General features: G+C 41.5%; 1 protein-coding gene across 3 annotated transcripts in view; it reads right to left on the bottom strand.

Annotated features, from left to right (window-relative positions):
- The window catches only part of LOC126281722 (histone-lysine N-methyltransferase ash1), a 322,515-nt gene that overhangs the window by 53,108 nt on the left and 248,047 nt on the right, over positions 1 to 21,360 (bottom strand). For 2 of the 3 annotated variants that reach the window (XM_049980899.1, XM_049980900.1), the window contains 3 exons: positions 17,400 to 19,364; positions 7,526 to 9,888; positions 5,817 to 5,963 (listed from right to left, as the gene is read on the bottom strand). In XM_049980899.1, coding sequence (XP_049836856.1) covers positions 5,817 to 5,963; positions 7,526 to 9,888; positions 17,400 to 19,364 — 4,475 coding nt within the window. The remainder of the gene's footprint in view (positions 1 to 5,816; positions 5,964 to 7,525; positions 9,889 to 17,399; positions 19,365 to 21,360) is intronic. The other variant, XM_049980898.1, reaches the window with a different exon arrangement.

Below are 21,360 nucleotides of genomic sequence, written 5' to 3'. Positions count from 1 at the left end.
ACCAAAGGATGGCGAGGGTAGCACGGGTCGATAGCTTCTAGGCTGCTCAAGGAGTTATTGCACAGGTGGAATGACTCATCAGGGCATGAGTGGATGTGCTCAAGAACATGAGATATGACTGCCAGCTCTTCAGTGGAAACACTGCAGCCATCTGGAAAGGAGAGCTGTTCAATATGTCCTCTATGAACATAGCAATGCCTATGTGACCACCAGCCATCAAGCCGTCAGTGTAAACCACTTCATGGTCCCGGTACATGTTAAGAAGCGAGAGAAAGTGATAGCGGAGAGCCACAGGGTTAACGGAGCCCTTAGGGCCATGCGAAAGGTCCAGAAGAATCTGCGGCCTAGGTGTACACCATGCAGGTGTATGTGAATGGGGAGGTGGTAACGGGAAGGACCCCAGTTCAGACAGAAGGGACTGGATGCGAACTGCAACTGTAATCCCTAACCTGGACCGCTGACGCAGGAAATGAACGTCCATGGGTGGGAAAAGGAGACGGTATTTCAGATGTGCAAGAGAACTAAAATCGTGTGTAACATAACTGGTGAGCAGTTGTGCATGCCTAACCTTCAATGGAGGGACTCCAGCCTCCACCAGGACACTGGTCAGCGAACTTGATCTAAAAGTTCCCGTCACTAGGCGAACACCACACAGGTGCACTGGGTCGAGTAAATGAAACGCTGCAGGCGCCACCAAACCGTAAATCAGACTCCCATAGTCGAGGCGGGATTTAACAAGGGCTCTGTAGAGCTGCAGCAGCGTAGAGCGATCTGCATCCCAGTTGGTGTTGCTCAGGCAGTGTAGGGTATTGAGATGCAGCCATCACTTCCACTTAAGCTGACAAAGGTAAGGTAGCCAAGTCAATCAGGTGTTGAAAACCAGTGCTATGAATCGATATGTCTCCACTACAGTGACTGGATCTTCATTAAGGTAAACTTCTGGTTCTTGATGAACGGTGCAACACCAACAGAAATGCATGACACACGACTTCGCAGCTGAAAACTGGAAGCTCTGGGCTAGAGCCCATGACTATGTCTTGAGAATGGCTTCCTGTAGGTGCCACTCAACAACACCAGTACTGCAGGAGCAGTACGAAATGTAGAAGTAATCCACATACAGTGTAGGCGAGACTGACGGCCCTACAGCTGCTGCTACATAATTAATAGCCACTAAAAATAAAGAGAGAATCAATATGGAGTCCTGCGGAACACCATTCCCCTGAATATGGGGGGAACTATAGGAGGCACCAACTTGGACACAGAAAGTACGGAGTGACAGGAAGTTTTGGATAAAAATCGTCACGGGCCCTGGAGACCCCACTCATACACTGTGGCAAGGATATAATGTTGCCAGGTCATGTTGTTTGCTTTACCTAAGTCAAAAAAGATGGCAACCAGATGCTGACATCTGGAAAAGGCTCTTCGGATGGCAGACTCGAGGGACACAAGATTATCAGTGGTAGAGCGAGCATGGCGGAAGCTGCCCTGACATGGAGCCAGTAGGCCACGTGACTCCAGGACTCAACCCAACCACCAACACAGCTTATGTTCCAGCAGCTTACAAAGAAAGTTGGTTAGGCTGATAGGCCAGTAGCTATCGACATCAAGTGGGTCATGACTGGGTTTGAGCACTGGAATGAGGGTGCTCTACCGCTATTGTGATGGAAAGATGCCATTGCACCAGATCTGGTTGAAGGTGATGAGGAGATGTCGCTTGTAGTCAGATGAGAGATGTTTAATCATCTGACTGTGTCAGCCCAGGTATGTTGGGGCAATGAGCAAGGACACTGAGGAGCTCCCACTCTGTAAATGGGGTGTTATAAGGTTCACTATGGCGTGTAATGAACGGGAGGACTTTCCTTTCCATCCAGGGTTTGAGGGTGCGAAAGGCTGGTGGGTAGTTTTCCAACACAGAGGCTCGAGCATAATGCTCAGCAAAGTGCTCGACAACACCATTTGCATCATAAGCTGGAGAACGCGGGCACGGAGCAGCTTAAAGGCAACTAGCTACTCTAGGGAAGTGTGCTGCTTATATCACTGTAGAGCTCACCAACACATTTTAATTGCCTCGGCAATTTCTGGCGATCAGCAAGGGACTGTCTTTTGCTGGGGCCACCCTAAAGAACGAGGGATCGCATTTTCCGCCACAGAAATGATTGCTGTAGTCACCTCCTCAATGACAACATCGATGGCACCATGTGTGGGAAATTCAGCGGTGACAACAGAGGTGAAGGCTTCCCAATCTGCCTTGTTTAAAGCCCATCTGGGTAGGCGTCCATGGGCATGACGCCAGGGGAGTAACAGGAAGATGGGGAAATGGTCACTACCACACAAGTCGTCATGTGCACTCCAGTGGGTAGGTGGGAGAAGGCCAGGACTGCAAAGTGAGAGATCAATGGCCAAATATGTGCCATGTGCCACACTGAAATGTGTGGGGGCACCTGTATTTAAGAGGCAAAGGTCTAGTTGTGACAGTAAATTTTCAACCTCCCTACCTCGGCCAGTAAGCATGGTGCCACCCCATAAGCGGTTATGTGCGTTAAAATCTCCCAAAAGTAGGAAAGATTTAGGGAGTTGATCAATCAGTGCAGCCAATACGTTCAGAGGTACTGCACCATCTGGAGGAAGATATACAGTGCAGACAGTTACTTCCTGCATTGTCTTTGTCCTGACAGCCACAGCTTCAAGAGGGGTTTGAAGGTGCACAGGTTCACTACACACAGAGTTCAGTATATAGATACAAACTCCACCTGACACACTATTATAGTCGCTATGGTTCCTGTAATATCCCTTATAGCTGTGGAGGGCAGGGGTCTGCATTGCCAGGAACCAAGTTTCCTGGAGGGCAATGCAGATAGCAGCTGTAAAGCTTGACAGTTGCTGTAGCTCAGCCAGGTGGTAGAAAAAATCAGCGCAATTCCACTGGAGGATTACATGATCGTGAGACTGGGAAGGCATGAAACACTCAATGAGGCAGTCTACACCTCAGGGTCACCTGTTGCCACCAGATGAGTATCTGTGCAATCGACATCCATTGTGCCTGAGGGCCCAGCGAGACCTAGGTCCTCAGCAGATGCCAATATCTCCACCTCATCCTTTGTAGGTAGTGATGGTGTGGGTGCCACGGCAGGGCCTTGGTTCTTAGGAGGGGGGGGGGGGGGGGGGGGTGCCTTTTTCTTTTCTTTTTAGGTTTCTCTCGCTGCTCCTCAGGTTTGCCCGGCTGGGAGGGCTTCACTGATTCAGTCTCAGGGACTGAGAAGGACTGTGAAGCCCTACGACCAGCTACCTGTGGTTGCTTCAGCCAGTGGTGGATGTCAACTTTATCACTGGTAGGAACCTGGAAAGGGAGTGACCCAAGGGACCCCTTCCTGGCAAGAGGAGCCGAAGAAGACTTACGCTTCTTCGGCTGAGAAGTGGGGACTGACGTCCCCGATGGTTGGGAGGGTGTTGCTCCTGAAGTAGGTTGTGCATGAGCAACAGGGAGGGAAGTGGCCCCCCCACAATAAAGGGGCAAGTGGAGTCTGACAGCTCTGAGAGCCAACTGTATGTGGCAGAACAGAAAATGGTAAAACTTTTGTCATAGCAGCGACGTAGGTTGACGTCATATGCATAGATGCACAGGACGTAGTCTCTCATATTTTCTCTTAGCCTCAGTGTATGTTTAGTCAATCCAGGGTCTTGTATTCCATTATTTTTCTTTCTTTCTGGAGAATCCTGCAGTCTGGCAAGTAAGGCGAATGGTGTTCTCCGCAGTTGACACAGATTGGAGATGGGACACAGGGAGTATTGGGATATGAAGGATCTCCACAATCCCGACAGGTAACATTGAAAGTACAGCAGGAAGACATATGGCTAAACTTCCAGCACTTAAAACACCGCATGGGGGGATGGATATATGGCTGTACGTCACAGTGGTAGACCACCACCTTGACAATCTCGGGTAATGTGTGTCCCTCAATGTCAGACTGCTAAAGAAGGTCCCTGCAAAATATGATACCCTGGACCATACTTAAGCCCTTATGGGGCATGATGGAAACAGAAATATCCCCCACCTTATCAGAGGTGAGTAGTGTTTGTGACTGGGCAGAGGATGCTGTTTTTATCAAGACTGACCCAGATTGCATTTTGAACAAGCCCTCCAGCTCCCCAAACTTTTCCTCTAAATCAAGGAGCCGTTGGGCTGTGGAAGCAGTGTGTGGATGAGCGTTGTCATGGGTCAACACGATTCCTAAAGTCAACATTCCTCTACATTTGTTTTGAATGGCTCTATGCAAACGTTGTAAAGTTCCACAATAAGCAGCTGCATTGATAATGGTTCTGGGCTGCATAAACTCTACAAGCAACGTACCTTTTTAGTCCCAAAACACGGTACCTTTCAGTTGTTGAATGTTTGTTTGAATTTTTTTGGTGAATCTGGATGCATCCATTGCTGTGATTGTCGTTTTGTTTCCAGTGTCTCGTATTGGGTCCAAGTTTCATCTCCAGTAACTATTGATTTCAAAAAGTTCTCTCCTTCATTGTGATAACAGTCAAGGAAATTCAAAGCTGATGCCATTCGGTGACTTTTGTGGGCGTCCGTCAACATTTTTGGAACTCAACGAGCACAAAGTTTTTTGTAGCTTAAATGTTCAGTAACGATAGTGTGTACGACAGATCTTGAATCTTCTGAAATTTCCATAGACAAAACAGTTATGGTGAACCTACAATTTTCTGTAACCAATCAGTCAATGCGTTCAACAAGATCAGCTGTAACGACAGACGTTCGTCCCTGGGACCCTTCATCATGCATGTCACATCGGCCATCTTTAAACCTTCCGCACCACTCATGAACAACACCATCAGTCACGAAGTTATCACCATACACTTGGCTCATTCTCTGATGAATTTCTGCTGCACTATTCCCTTCTGCTTGCAGAAACCAAATTACAATTTGTAATTCATACTTGGCGGGAACAACAATGACGGTCTCCATGTTTATGTGACTGTAGTGCAACGCAGACTGATGCCTTGAGGTCGGCAATGGCGGAGTGTGTAGTGCGAGAGTTGCGCAGTAGACTACAGCGCATGTCCACTTTCTGCCGCTCACGTAGCTTCTATACAAGTGATCGGAGGTTTGGGGGGGGGGGGGGGGGGGTAGACCCTCGTACATACTACAGCACAGCGCGCACGCACACACGCGCACGCCCACACACACGCACGCACGCCCACACACACGCACGCACGCCCACACACACGCACGCACGCCCACACACACGCACGCACACACACACACACACACACACACACACACACACACACACACACACACACACACACCTTTCACTACACATCTCTTCAATCAAAAGTACTGATACTCTTTTCAGGTATTCCAACAATGTCTCATCACATAAACAGAAGACACTTCTAATTCGGAGTGCTTTCTGAACTATTCTGTACTCTGTATTTGCTATAACCTGAAGCTCCTTTTCCTTGGAGAAAAAAAAAAAAAACCTTAGCATTGTATGAAGAAATGGGACTTCTTATTGCAGTAAACATGAAAGCAGTTCAGTGGCTCAAACAAGTAAGGGTATTGTACTACATCAGGGCAATATAAGTATTGATGATTACCACAAGCAGATTATTTCTGAAAATATATGGTGCATATGGCAGTGAACAAGTTAAAACTGAAAAAAATAATGATAAAGGATGGAAGGGGGACTGCAGTTACTTTCAAACTTTTCTTCCCAGAATAAAAAGTAACAGCTACTTTGCACTATTAGAGTTTCTTTAAACAAAATTTATCTTGAATAAATGATGGTAACTTATTTTAAACTTACTCTGTTTTATAGTAGTCTGAAAATAACCCAGCCACAAGATATTTCTTTCTCCACCGAGGCTGTTTTTTACGCTGAGAAGACTTTGTAGATTCATCACCCGAAGGAACATCACTACATATCATACTTTCATATGGAAGCACTTCACTGCTGCAAATAAGTTGTAATAAGAAACCAGATATTATAGAACCAACACACATCAAAAATGTAATTTTATTGTACAACTGTCGACTCTGTGATAACTTAAAACAGGTAAATTCGCTTGAGAGAACCTCCATTCCTGGGACTTTACAAAGTTCGCACAAAGCAACTCCTCAACAGGAATGGTGTGATGAGTACTGATGAGGCCACACGTAAAACTGTGTTTACCTCTATCAACACTTATTGTTTTGGTGCTAGAAGATAAATTATATTTATTTTCCATGGAATATGAATGAGAATTTCGACTATCAGATAGCCGCATTATATAATAATTAACAAAAATAGTACAAGCACATATGGGTTAAGTGTTAACTCTGCGTAAATAACTTACAGTTATGGTACTCAGTATCAAAAGATTATAGGTATGTCAAGATGTACTGTACAACATTAAATGCACAAAGAAAAATATATTGCGAAAATTAACTTTTCACTTTACGCAAAAGTCATGTTTGGTAGTCATATATACAGGATATAAAAACTGTGATTACAATTCAGCAGCTGGAGCGGAACTTTAGTACCAACTATGGTAGGAATGCCCAGAGACAATCTGGTTGGACCAAAGTTCTGTTACTTTGTACTGTTCCTCATAAAGTGTAATATCTCCTAAATTCATTGTAACAATCCAGGGCAGACTTTTCTTTTACCTCAGAAACAAGCAGGTCACTGGATCAATCTATATATTTGCCACTTTCCTCATTCTTAAATTTGAATCAGTTAACTAAAGAGAATGACTTCTCTACTTGGAACAGGAGGCACCACTTAAGTATCACAGCTAAGTGGCTAGTGGGTGGCTTGCAGCATACCAATTACAATGTTCCCACATTCTCTATATTTGTCCATCTCTGTTTTCCTTTTGAGGGTTTGAATACAATCTCATTTGGATATCAAATTACCTTATGACTTCTCTGAAATTAAGATTGTAAGTTTAACAGTAACCCACTATCCTGGTAAGTATTTGACAAGAAATGTTCTTCTGGAGGTGTGTCTACTTAGCAAAAATGATAATAGTGACCGAAACTGTCTCATGAGCAATCTCACATGTTTTTCTTTGAAATAAAATTAATTAAACAAATATCTTTAATGAAGATGCCCATATTACTTACTAAGGAGTGAGCACTGTATCTAGCACTAGTACAGAAACTTCGGTGCTTCAGTTTTTGCTGCTCTAACTAATAAATAGAAAGGGGAATAACTTTCATTTTACAGTCACAAGAAGAAAAGCAATACTGTGTCACTATATACATTTTAAAAGGAATAAAAGATATTCTTCACACATCACCAATCACCATTAACATATTTTAACAATATATCCAATTATTTTCATGTGTGTGTGTGTGTGTGTGTGAGAGAGAGAGAGAGAGAGAGAGAGAGAGAGAGAGAGAGAGAGAGAGAGAGAGGTGGGGAGGGGGTATTTATACATTTTTTCATTCAGGTGAATGAACTCACGGCAACACTTTTTACTATTAACACGACAAATAAATAGAGAAAACAACTGAAAACAGTGTACTTACACATCATCTCTGTCAACATAGTCCTCACGACATTTTCTATAGCGCTTTGGTGGAGCAACAGGCTCATCTTGTGACAAGTCACGTCTCCTCTTCCTCCTAGGTATTTCTTCATTGGGTGGTAACACCATATCTTCCATAGCACATGAACTCTCATCATCTGTTCCATAACCTTCCAATTTTGCACCAACATCACGCAATGCACCTCTGCTTTTCTTGCTACTACTTATTACGTCGGATTCTGTGTCAGTATCATCTTCCACTTTGCAGGCGCTTTTTCGATTTTTGTTCTTATCTCTAGAGTAAAGGTCTAAGGTAGTAGTACTAGTAACACACTCTACTTTCTCTTCCCTGATCTTTTCATCCGAGCACTGAGGTATTTCAGTTGTTTCCGACTTCAGTGATTCAATTTTACGACCCTTTGGTTTTTCACTTTTTGCCGACACTTGGTCCCTTTTATTTGGTGATTTGGTCTCTGTGCACTGAGTCCCATTAACTGAACTGGAATTCAAAATTTCACTATTTGACACTAATGCTTCATTTATCACAGGTACGTGGAGTGATGTAGCTGGTGATTCACTGGAATTTTGTACTTTCTCTGACAGACAGTTTTGAATCTGTTCCAACGATTTATCAATCAATGGGGGTCTCTTTTTCTTCTTTCTTTTTATTGGAAAGCCAGTTCTGTTAATTGTTTTCCTTCTTCGAGCTCTTTCTTTCACTGCCCCTGCTGCTTTTTTCAGAAGCTCTAGTGGAGTTAATTTTGTAACGTGGATACGCACATCCCTGATTAACTTTCTCCTCTTTAGATGTACACGTTTCAGGTTTGATTCTTCCCGGGCTGATGCTCCATTAAGACGTTTCAATCTGAGACTATGAAAAGTGTGTGTTCCATGTTCAGTAACATTGTTTTTATCACTACTAGAACTCACTTTTGAGGAAGGAACAGGCCTTGTCTGCACTGTCCTGGTTATAACGGGAGATGTTCTGCATGGCTGTGGAACAGATCTTCCTGAAGCAACAGTCGATTTTTCTGTAGGTGGAATTACTGTAGGTGACTGCACTGATTTTGCAATGTCTTTTACACTGGTGTCACTAGTTTTACCAGCAGGTAAATTGCTTTTGCTAGTACACACAGTTTCTTTTGATAATGCACCTCGTGTTACGGGTGATGAAAGCTTTGTGGCTGTTACTGTCCTGTTTCCTGTGGACACTTTACTTAATGGTGACAATGATTTAGCAGCTGCCACTGACTTTGTTTGTGAAGATGCTAATTTATTTGAAGCTGAATTGGTTTTAACTACTGTCCTGTTAATGACTGAACTCACACGTTTCGGCAACATAGCTGTTTTCGAAACTGATGACGATAACCTGTGGATAGGAGATCCCACCTTAATGGTGGGGAAACTGGACTTGCTCAATACTGGTGATGATGGCTTTGCATGTGTAGGAGAAGCAGGAACAGTGGAATCTGGCTCAGCAATTTTCACTGACGGTTCAAAGATGCCTGGTGGAACTTTTGGCTCAGCAGACACCGAAGAAGATCCCTGAACAACTGCTGTTGATGCAATTGTTGTCACCACTGATGACGATGCTGTTGTTATTGTAGTTGTCACTGGCGCTGCAACTGCACTGGTTGTTGTAATTGTAGTAACTGAGGATGACAACAACGGTGCAGTAGACACCGGCAGTGGCACACTGACAGCAACAGGAGTGGCAGTAGAGTTTATACTCGCACTACGTGACGCAGTTCGTTTGCTTGGTTGTGGAGGAACATTATGTGAAGAACTGTTATCACCTGTTACATCTTTGTTCTTGTTAACTACCACACATGGTGTTTTTGCACTATTGCAAGTAGCAGCTACAACATTCTCTAATCGATGCCTTTTTTTAGGTGTGACAATTACAGTGCGTTGTCCCTGAGGGGTTTTGTCAAGACATGGCGTTGTTGTATATTTGGTTATACAAGCCTCGATAGTTTCATCTATGGAATTTCTGGAAACATCTGCCAGCAGTTTAGACTTTATGTCGATCTGAGCACAATTCTTATTAGCTGCATTTGTCACGCAGTTTGTTTTATCACCCAATTTTTCTTTTGAAACTGAGCATATCTTCTCTGCTGGTTTTATCTGATTTTTACCAGCTGTTGCCACTATGCTTGTACTGCTTGTACCACTCTTCTCTTTCTCTAGACACAATCTCTCCATTCCACTTGTTTTCTTGCTGTCAGTGGTAATGTCTATTTTTGTAGTATCTGCTGATGTGTTAACTGGCTGAAGGTTTGTTGCGGTTGACATGTGGTAGTGACGTTTCTTCAAAGGAAGCCTCTGTTCATTGCTGGCATTAGCTTCAGGCCGTTCATGACCCTATAACAAAAATAGACTCATTGTTATTTCCAAAGTTTGCAACTAAACAAAAATACTGGAGACTCAAATTATATCACAAACTACAGTAAAGGAAAGGCACCCTACAGTTGTGTGGGGCATTTTTAAAGACAATATCGAGCAAAGTGTGCTACAGACTGTACAATGCAGTATGTATCAAAAGAGTATATGCGCTGTTTGAACATGAATTTGTGCATAACCCATATGTATAACAAATATTTAAAATATAATAAAGCCAATGTCCAGATAAGCGTAGATGAAACACTTGAGCAGGAAATGCTGGGCTGTGATTCAGTGTAGCTATTATAGCATTTAAGTGAAAGAATGAATAAGTATTTCCTGTACGTAAATACTTTTATGATCCTTCAATACATACACTAAGGTGACAAAAGTCATGGGATATCGATATACAAATATATAGATGGCAGTGGTATCATGCACACAAAGTACAAGATGTCCCACTCGAAAGTGGCCCCACAAACGTGTAGCAATTCCACTGAAATTACACTGTATAATTTGTGGCATCTGCTGTGGCAACACTGTACTTTGCGACATCGTTTGAGGCAACGGTGTGTTTCTGCACATCACTGTGGCTGCAGCTCAGTGTTTCGTGTTTAGCAACAAATGGCTATTCTGTTGAAGAGCACATGGTTTTTGTGAAACAATGTTGGATTATTGGTTTCATTAACACATGTCAGTGAATGTTTGTTGAAAGGTTTGGTGACCAGCATATACTGTCTAAATGCTGCATACAACACTTAGTGAATAAGATAGAGAGCAACTGAATGATGTTGGATATTCGTGGCAGGGAACAGTCGCCATTATGGAGGGGGGGGGGGGGGGGGGGGGGGGGGGCAGTGACTGATGTGCAACAAAAATTTTTGGCCTCTCCTGCAAGGTCTGTTCAACCAACGTTTTTCTCAGGAATGTAGAATGTCACAAACTCGGGACAGCAGTTCTACATCTCTCACAGTACAATTCTGTGGTGTAATGAAAAATCCACATGCACTGGATGAGCAACCCCTGCATTCACAAAAGATTGGCGTGTTCCGTGCAACATCAGACTATCCCCCCCCCCCCCTCCCCCCCCCCCCCCCCCCCCCCCAAGTCTAATGTGACAAGGGCAGTTCGCACTGAAATGTTTCACAAATTTGTAAAATAGCTGGGTGATGAAGAACTTACCCTCAGCTGCTACCAACAGGATGGGGCCAAATGTCACATTTCAAGTGACCATGGCTGAGTTTGGAATCATTTTTCCCAAGCACAGTGATTTTGAAAGGACTGTGGCCCTCAAGGTCACCTGATTTACCACCAACTGACTTTTTTATGGGGTGGCCTAAATGGCAAGGTCTACAGGAGCAAATCATACAACTCTGAAGATTTACACGAGAACATCGTCCACAAAATCCAGGCAGTAACACCACAGATTCTGGCAGCAACGTTGGAAAATCTGCAGAGGCGAGTTCAGCTGTGTTTACAATTTGAGGGTGGTCAATTCCAGCATCTATTGTGATTCACCTTTATTTCACCATGAACAAGATAGGACATGTTCATTTCATTTCATTTCATTTCCTGCTGTTTATGCAAAGCCCTTAAGTGTAATTTAAGCAAATGTATGTTTATGAAGCCTCTTTCAAGCTGGACACCCTGCATAACAGAGCAGTGCTTTGGTGGACCTGTCATTTGTACTAAGGTGATTCACATGAAAAGATTTCCGAAGTGATTATGAACATACAATGGGAATTAACAGATGTTGAATATGGAGTAGTAGTTCCAGCCAGATGCAATGGACATTCTGTTTTGGAAATAGTTATGGAATTCAATATTTCAAGATCCACAATGTCAACAGTGTGCCGAGAACATCAAATTTCAGGCATTCCTTTCCCTGCGGACAATGCAGTGGCCAATGGCCCTAACTTAATGACTTGCAGCAGTGCCATTCCATACAGTTGTCAGTACAAACAAACACACAAAATTAAACAATGGAAAATCCACTATTGTAAATGTGTGTGTGTGTGTGTGTGTGTGTGTGTGTGTGTGTGTGTGTGTGTGTGTGTGTGGTGTGTGTGTGTGTGTGTGTCAACTAATTTTGATGAAGGCCTTACTGGCCAAAACTATTTTTGTGACAGTCTTTTCGTTATGCATATCTGTGACTCAGCATCTCCACTATATTGAAACACACAAATTGTGTGAAATAACCACAGACATCAACTTGTGATGTAAGATAAATGTTTATACCAGTACAGTGGAGTGAAATTTGGCATTAATGAGCTGTGGCAGCAGATGACCAATGCGAGTGCCTTTGCTAACAGCACAGCATCACCTGCAGTGCCTCTCCTGGATTCCTGACCATATCAATTGGACCCTAGATGATTGGAAAATCATGGCCTGATCAGATTAGTCCCCATTTCATTTGGTAACAGCTGATTGTAGGGTTTGAGTGTGGGATACACTCCACAAAGCCATGGGCTCCAGTTGTCAACGAGGCAGCACTGTGTAAGCTAGTGGCGGCCCATAATGGCGTGGACTGTGTTTACATGGAATGGACTGGATCACCTGATCCAGCTAAACTGATCATTGCCTGGAAATGGTTATGTTTGGCTACTTGAAGATGATTTGCAGCCATTCATCAACTACACTTTGCCAAACAATGATTGAATCTTTATGGATGATACATTTGTTGGCAATTGGTTTGACGAACATTCTGGACATTTTGAGCAAATTATTTGGCCACCCAGATCGCCAAATGTGTATTCGATCGAACATTTATGGGACATAATCAAGAGGTCAGTTCGTGCACAAAACCCTGCACCAGCAAACACTTTTACAATTATGGACAGCTATAGAGGCAGACTCGCTAATATTTCTGCAGGCAACTTTCAGTGACTTGTTGAGTCCATGCCACATTGAGTTACTGCACCATCCACAGAGGCAAAAAGACTTCAACTAGGAAGTGTCTTATGACTTTTGTCATCTCAGTGTAACACCATTCCAATGTCTAGCTTTGTCATTCACCAAGTTCTACACAGCCCGTAACTACATAAGCAATACTTAGTTTCACAAGTTTCTGATTAGTCATAACTTTTCAACTCAATGGAGGTAAGCACGATGACTACAATACTTCTCTGCCAAATGTTGTTGTCATCTGAGTGAGTGAGAGGGAGAGACACAGAGAGAGAAGTTGGTATTAATCAAGAATCAGAGAACATCATAATAATTATAATTTATTTAAACAGTCAATGGCAAAGGAGGAATTGAGAGTGCCAAAACACTTCCTGAAAAGAACAAATTGTTTCCTCACAACCAATGAAATGGAGCTCTAGCAAGATTGCAAAATCTCATAAATCAAAAATTATCAGTTTTAAGCTGCATGTTTGTACATGTTAAGAACTGTGTCCTGCATAAGATGAGAAATCTTTGATCTCATTACATGTATGCTTAGTTGTTCTCCTACACATTAACAAAAACTTGTAAATTCTAACATTCAAATCTTAGTATATGAAACCATGTGTCACAGAAGAATTTTTCTGCTTGGGAATTTAACATGCATCAGTCATTTTTGTGCCAATGTAATAATTATTTAGAGTTTTTTGGTGATATTTACAACATTTGCCTAGTTTAACAGTGTTATAATGGAGTGATTAATACACAACAAGTAATTAATTGAGCAGGCAATCAGTTAATGTATGCAAAAGATTAGATTATCGAAAGTGTTAAGTTAACAAATAAAGAGATAGAGGGGCTGGCCAGTACTTACCTCAGCTCAGTACAGCCGATAGAAACACAAAAAACTTAAATTTTCGGTTGTTTTTTATGTTTCTATCGGCTGTACTGAGCTGAGGTAAGTACTGGCCAGCCCCTCTATCTCTTTGTTAGTAATTGTTTCACATCTTTATATGAGATTTTCCATTAATTAGTAAGTTAACAAATAAGGCAGATGTGAGGTGTGCTATTCTTTCTCCACCTTATAGTATGTTATTATACCAAAGCATAACACTCATTTTGTAGATAGATGGATAATAATATCATGCCTTAGGCCTACAATTATTATACAGAATATCCCAGAAGTACACAGTATAAAAATTTTACATCCAAACAGTGAATTTTGATATTACAGGAAACTCAAATGCAAGTACATAATCACACATCAAGGGAAAGTAAAATATTGAAGATGACACTATAATTGTCAGACATTTTCTGCCCAGAAGTTCCAGCAACATTCTCAACAGGTTCAGTTATAACCCTACTATAGTAGAGGAATCTAAAGGCTCAGAAGTAGATGATCTGAACTTGACAAGTAAATGAAGGAATAGAGCTGGTCTCCAACTGGGGGTGATCCATGGAGTGGCACCACACCACCTCTTCTCCACAGAAAAACTTCAAAGCTGCACCACCTTCCAGTAATGTCACAGTGACAGTGTTCTGGGGCTCTAAAGGGGTTATTCTATTTGATGTTCTCCCTCAGGGTGCAACAATCAAAGCTGAAGTTTATTGTTACCTTGAGGGAATTGAAGAAACGATTTCAGTGTTCATCATCATAAAAATGCAAACAAATTTCTCTTCCTCCATAACGACACAAGGACTCACAAAAGTCTGCACACCTGAGAAGAGCTCACAAAACTGAATCAGACTGTTCCTCATCCATCCTACAGTCCAGACCTCGCACCTTCCAACTTCCATCAATTTGGCCCAATAAAAGATGCACTCTGAAAACGCAGTATGTTGATGATGGGAATGTTATTGATACAGGAAGAGGTTGGCTCTGATGTCAACCAGTAGAATGGTACCTCACCGGCATACAGGCCCTCCCAGTAAGAAGGTGTAAGGCCGATGCACTGAATGAAGATTATTTTGAAAAATAGGATTTTGTAGCCAAAAGAGTGGAGGATATCATGGAGTATTGTACTCATAAATAAAAACAACCTGCTTTCAGAAAAAATGTGTTGCATTGCTTACTGAATGCTCCTCATACCATGGACGTACAAGTAGTGCAGTCGGTGCTTGCACCCCAGGCCAATTGTCTTTCTTTCAAACAGAAGCTGGTGAGCATTCCACATGCAGAAAGAAAACGAGGTGCTCAACTCACCAGTTGATTATGTTGATGTTATAAAGGAAGTGAGGTATGAAAAACATGCCCAGTGTAGACTACTCTCAAGTTCTGTGCTATAAATCAGTTTGTCCAGAGAACAAAGTAAGCAAGCCTGGTGTTACAGATGTATTGGCACTGAGGTATAAACCATCTATGGGTACCAAATATAAACTGGATTTTGAAGACGTTAGGAATTACTTCTGAGATGACCTATTACAATGACCAGTAATATAAGAACCAGCTACAATTTTTGCACAAAAGAATTGTGATTTAACGTCTCTAAAATCAGTTATCCAAAAGATTATAATCTTTTTTAAGGATGTCTCATTTACACATAATGTCAAGTAAACAGTAGGAAAACCACAAAACTAACTTTTATTTTTGTGTGAGAAGACTTTAAATTCATATTTAATTCATGTTTTGTGTCTGTATGCTCAGTTCTGTTAGTAACATTAAAAATTATATGAGTGCAGAAACTCTTAACTTCTTGTGTTTTAACAATAATTTGGTTGCAACGCCTTGTATATCACTAAATAAGGTCACTAACACCATAAAAATTGCCAAATAATGTGTGCAACAGATATTGTTACTTTATTTTATGACTCAGTGTCTCTTTAAACTAGCATGACTTGTATCAATTTAAACTTGTACATATTATAATGTTATTTTAGTTTCCTTTAAAATCTGTGTTTTTTGAGATATGGTGTTCTGTTATCTTAATGATGAAATGTAGTAACTGATACATATGCTAAACTAGCAAGTAAGTGAAGAAAGAATCTGAAGTAGTTCCCATATACAAGGAAGGAGTAATTAGCCTTATAAACTCTGGACATAAGCTACACATGAAGATCCTCACTGCCAACACTAATCAATAACAGATTTTATTTTGCCTGAAGAACAGATTATGTTCTGTAATAGTAATTCTTGTGTTTATTAAGTTTTTGTTATGAAACACATCATTGAAAAAAGGACAGAATGAAACTGCAATTCCTATATTATGTTTGTTGACCGTGTTAAAGCTTTTGACAGAATACTGAGAAGTCAACTCTGTATAACCACAGCTATTGAAGAAAACTCTTATTATAACATTCAAATGTGTCTTACTGCTATAGTGATGTGCAAACAAGAAGGTGGTTGTGTGATGTATTCTGTGCAGAGAAGTATGTAGAACACTTTGGGGCATTGTCAGTCTCCTGACACGTGCTACAGCTGTTTCCTAAGTGCCAGATTGGACCAATGTTTCTGCTTCTGGCACAACATAGAACAGTTTATATGCTTGGAAAACTGTTGCGGTCACTTCTTAATGTACTACTTGTCATGTTCACTTTATGCCACCCATAATGAACACTACTGTGACGAAGTACCTTCACTATACATAAACTAACATGAAAGTTCAATGCTAAATGGCCCATGTGCATCCTGAAGTGCATGCTATAGACAAATATGGTAGACTACTGGCTGAACAGTCATGTGGTACACTACTTCTTGCCACTGTCAGCCTGCCTTCTTAGGTACATACCACTATAGCTACCTCCAAGTCAGCTATTAATAACTATCTATTAAACATGTTGGCACATGTATCTTCCTTGGCTGTATACATTCACATTTTGAGTAAACTGATATTAAACATAAAACTGAATATGCTGTAAAACAATTATAACCCTATAATACTAAGTGAGAAGGACGGGAATTTTACAAGACAAAGGCGATAACAGGAAGCAACTATGATGCTGCGACATGAGTCCTTAATGGCAAGAAACAGAAGTAAAACCCAACCCCAGAAACAAGGTTTCTTCAATTGATTATTGAAGCAACATGGGGAGATATAGCCTAACTCTCACCATAAGTTAAAGAATCACACAAAATCACCAGAGGTGAAAATTTCATGCTTAAAGGATGAGTGACCCACATTTATCAAGCGCAATAGCAGCCAAGTGGCTTCCAAAGAATGGGTAGGCTGAAGATCCAATGGAAAGATCAACAGTGGCTGAAATCCAAAGTTCATAATCTTTAATCACAGTGGTTACGACACCAAGCGTATATACTGATGGCTTGTATGTCACTAGAACAAATGTATTATTTATCAATAATCCTACCAACTGCATACGACAATGGTCTTGGAAGCGGATAGCAACTGTGGTAAGCAAACACCATAGCACCTTCAGTTCTAGCCCCTAGTCCCCTCCCCCCTCTAAACCAAACACACCCAAGTGACTAAAAGAATCATTGTATTGTCAATCCAGCAGTGTGCCTATTCCATGCCATGCAATTTGATTGCTACTAATTGATAATTATAAAATAATGTTTTCTCACAGCATGAACTGAGAAAGTAGTTACCATTTTTACTTGGGTGAGTTTAAGACACAAAAAGAGTGCAACCTGAACCGATAAATCTTAGTCTTACCTTCGGTACTTCAACAGCATTCTTCTTTATTCTTCTTTGACGGCACTTTTCCTTCCCTCCATCTCCCTCAGCACCAGACTCTTTATCACTACTTCTTGATTTTTCACTACCTTTCCGCTTCTTAATGATTCTTTTAACCCTAAATATTGATGGTAGAGCTAATTCGCCTGCCCTCAAATTCCCCGAGACAGAACCTCCCCTGGCAATAATACAAAAGCGATTAAAATCTTGTATCAATTTTTCCACTTCTAACAGGAATGCAGGATCCACGACACGTCTCTCCGGTTTCACCAGTCCTAGCTTTTTCTTTCGTTTTTTGTGTTTGTGATGTGATATTCCAGGAGGAAAAGAATGTACCCTTGGTAACTGTCTAGGTTTCACTAGTTTCTGCACTGTAATTGAATGAGAGTTAGAAGCTGAAAGTGTCCCTGAATTTGCAATATGTCTTTGCCTGGGGCCACGTACTCCCAGTCGTCTCTCAGTTTCTGGAATTTTACTCTGAGTCATATCGTGCCTCCTTCTACCTTTCCTACGTCTTTCCTCAACAGTAACTTTAGAACGCACAACAGTTTCAGCCTTCTTCTGGCTGTTTTCTCTCAGTCTCACTCTAGAAGATTTAACAGGAAACCTCTTAACTTCAGTAGACTCAGTCTGAAGAGATAGTTCAGATCTCCTGCTTACTCTCACATTTACATCACTAAAAGTAGCACAACCTTTCTGTTTCACATTCACTTCACCACTACTGTCATTCCTCTGTAGTTTTCCTACAGGTGAATCCTCACTAGCCTTGCCTTGATTTGCAGCCTTTCTCTTCACTGGGCTCCTACTTTCAGCCTCCTTTGAAGTTTTTCTGTCCATAGCAGGTAGAGGAAGATTGGGCTCCAACACAGGAGGGGCCTTTTTGGGTCTTCCAGGTCCTCGTTTTATGGGAGCCACAGGAACAGGTGATGGAGTAGGAGGAATTTCGTCACCACTGTCAGTACCACTAGCAGTTACTACAGCTGAAGCATTGCGAAATGATACATGGTTTTGCACTGGCCTCTTCCTTGCAACCTTGACATTCTTCCTCAGTTTTGGTCTGCCTGGACCCCTACGCTCAGTTCGTGGACGGCGTATGCACTTAGTGTTCTTAGCTGGCCTTCCAGGACCACGTTTCACAGGTCCTTTCTTCCGCCTACCAGAAAACAATGCAGGAGGGGGAGTGGCAGTATCCCGTGCTGGACTTGGCAGAGGTGAAGAGGTCTTCTGCGTGTTCGGTGCAGGAGAATGAACTGCCGTATGGGAAGAAGGTGAACAAGACTGGTGAACTGGTGAGCCGGCCACAGATTGGATTCCACTGTCTGGAGAAACATTAGACACCGAACAGTCTAAACGCATGTAAGCTTCCAGTTCTGGCACCAGTTTGCTGGGTGCCGTAGGGCATTCCGGCCGATTTGTCGACTCGGCAGCTGGTTGAGGTGGTCTGATCACTTTTGGGGGTCGGCCCCTTTTTCGCCTGTGTGGAACATCTCTCTGAGTAGCTGTCTTGTTTGTATCTTGTACTGAAGTTACAGTAGCTGCCTGTGATGAAAGTATCTCTGTCTTCTCAACAAACTGCTGAAGCAATGCTGAAGAATATCCACCAACAGATGAAGATGGCGCAGCTCCATCTGGGATGTTAGCTGGTTCTTCAGTTGCCTCTCCACTTTTTGCAGCTGTAGCACTCCTCGTCATGGCTGGAGTAGCCTCTTCACTGTCTATATTTATCCTCTTAATTGCATCACTCACAACTTGTTCTGGTAGTTCTACATCACTACTGGATTCAGCTCCTGTGGTTGCTCGTTGCTGTGCAACTGCTGCAGACACTTTCCCACTTTCTGAACTGACATCTTCAAAACCATCAAAAGGAGGTCCTGCTTCATCTTCATGGTTGTCTATTGTTACAACATCTGGAAGAATAGCTGCCAAGTCCTCCTGGTTGATTTCCTAGAAATAAGAAACTGTGTTAGTTTCATTGTTGGTGACAACAAATACAGTGTATAAATAATATTTTTAAGAAAGTCATCAGTTAATTCAACAAGAAAGCTGGAAATAAAGTATTCAAGCAGTTTACACTATATCAGTGTGATGATACCCGTGTTTCTGGAGCATGTATACATGTAGCACACTAACCCTGCAGACAGATTACCATTACAAAATTGTCACAATTAATTATTTTTGAGAGCTCTTGTGAATATGTTTAAAAGCTAATAGACAACACTGACACTGAGAATAACTTTTATAAATTTCTGTTGGAAATGAGAATAACGTTTAAACATAAGAAAGTAAATGGATTTAAACTTACACCTACAAACAAAACAAAAATAATATTTCCTGAATAAACTGGGTTTAATAAACAAATGATAATGACACCATTAAGAAATGGAGCATAAACTAAGAATGGGGAAGGGAAGCGGCTGTGTTCTGTTCATAGGAATCACCCCAGCTTTTGTATTAAACAATTTATGGCAATTGTGAAAATCTATGCCTAGAAGGCTGAAAGAGAATTTGAACTAATATCCTCCTGAATGAGAGTCTAGTGTCTTAATAATTTCACCAAAGGGGATGCAGCCCCCCTCCCTTCTGCCTGGTGGCCTTTGGTCCTAGGGAGGGCCCAGGAACAGTCCCATTTTTAATCAAATCCCAAATGAGGCCAAAATACGCCCAGTAAATAAGAGGCAATTTGGAGTTCAAGGACTCATATGTACGCAAAATATGAGGGTTGACTGAAAAGTAATGCCTCCACCTTTGTAGCTCTTCAACAGTTGACAGCATTGGTACACAGCAGGTACTGGCTTGTTCTGTAGGCTCTTCTCTAAAGCTCCACTTGGCAGGAAGCCTTAGCATTGAACGGTTGTGTTGTTACAGTGTGAAGTACGGAACACTCTGCAGACAGTCGGTCAATGTGATTTAAGCAACGTGCAGTCACTGAATTCTTGACAGGAGATGGTGTCACCCCAAAGGAGATTCATCAGAGAATGAAAACAGGTTGGCCAGAATTTTACCGTGTGGGTATACAGGCGCTGGTTCCAAGATGGCGTACGGCAGTTGAGAGGGATGGAAATTATGTGGAGAAATGAAAATATTGTCCCTAAAGGATGTATCTACACACTGTAAAACTTTCAAACATGTAGAATAAGAGATAGATTTAAAAAAAAGTGTGCATTTCTTTTGGAGTGACCCTCGTAACTTAAAATTTTTTTGGAGACCAAATGAATATATTAGCTGAAACTGTCGGGGATACCCATCAGAATGCAGAAAACTCAAAACTGTCCACTTGTGCATGCTCTCCAGAACATTCTGTTAACTCCATTTCATTCTTCATAAATCTTGATTAGAAGTAGTACATAGTTAATGTAAATTTTCTTTGATTTTTATTGTGGAGTCTTAAGCTAGTTTAAATGGTAGCTGTTTCATCATACACCTAAGAAGAGCTCAAAATGTAAATACTTGCGTTTCTATTTAGATCATTATCATGTTGAAATTTTTTAATACATACTATTAGGATCGGAAATGCATGGAAACTTAAAGTTCTATAATCCTTTGCAAACATTAGATTCTTACACGACGTTGTTTCCCAATACACAGTAAATTGCAGATTCACGATGTGTAACAAACAAACGATGGTTTATCAAATAGTAAAATAATCTTTTTATCCACTGAAAAAAATTGGCTTTATTGTCAGCCGCAATATAAACCCTATACACAACATTCATTTTAAAATGAATCATGATAGTACTTATCTATTCTCTCGAGCCCAAAGACTACAAAGACAGAAAAAATTACTGTTATGGATATGTAGGTCATGATCTGCACCTAAATAATCTTTCAATTTTTTAAAAAATGATTTCATCCATCTACCTCCCATGAAAGAAAGTTATGAAAAGCAAAGTCTCACAAGGCCAAATTAGTCATTGTATCTTTATCCAAATATCTTCCCACT

The sequence above is a fragment of the Schistocerca gregaria genome, chromosome 7 (genome assembly GCF_023897955.1).
Source record: "Schistocerca gregaria isolate iqSchGreg1 chromosome 7, iqSchGreg1.2, whole genome shotgun sequence".
Taxonomy (NCBI): Eukaryota; Metazoa; Arthropoda; class Insecta; order Orthoptera; family Acrididae; genus Schistocerca; species Schistocerca gregaria.
The sequence above is the reverse complement of the archived record's forward strand: the minus strand, read 5'-3'. Positions and strand labels throughout refer to the sequence as shown.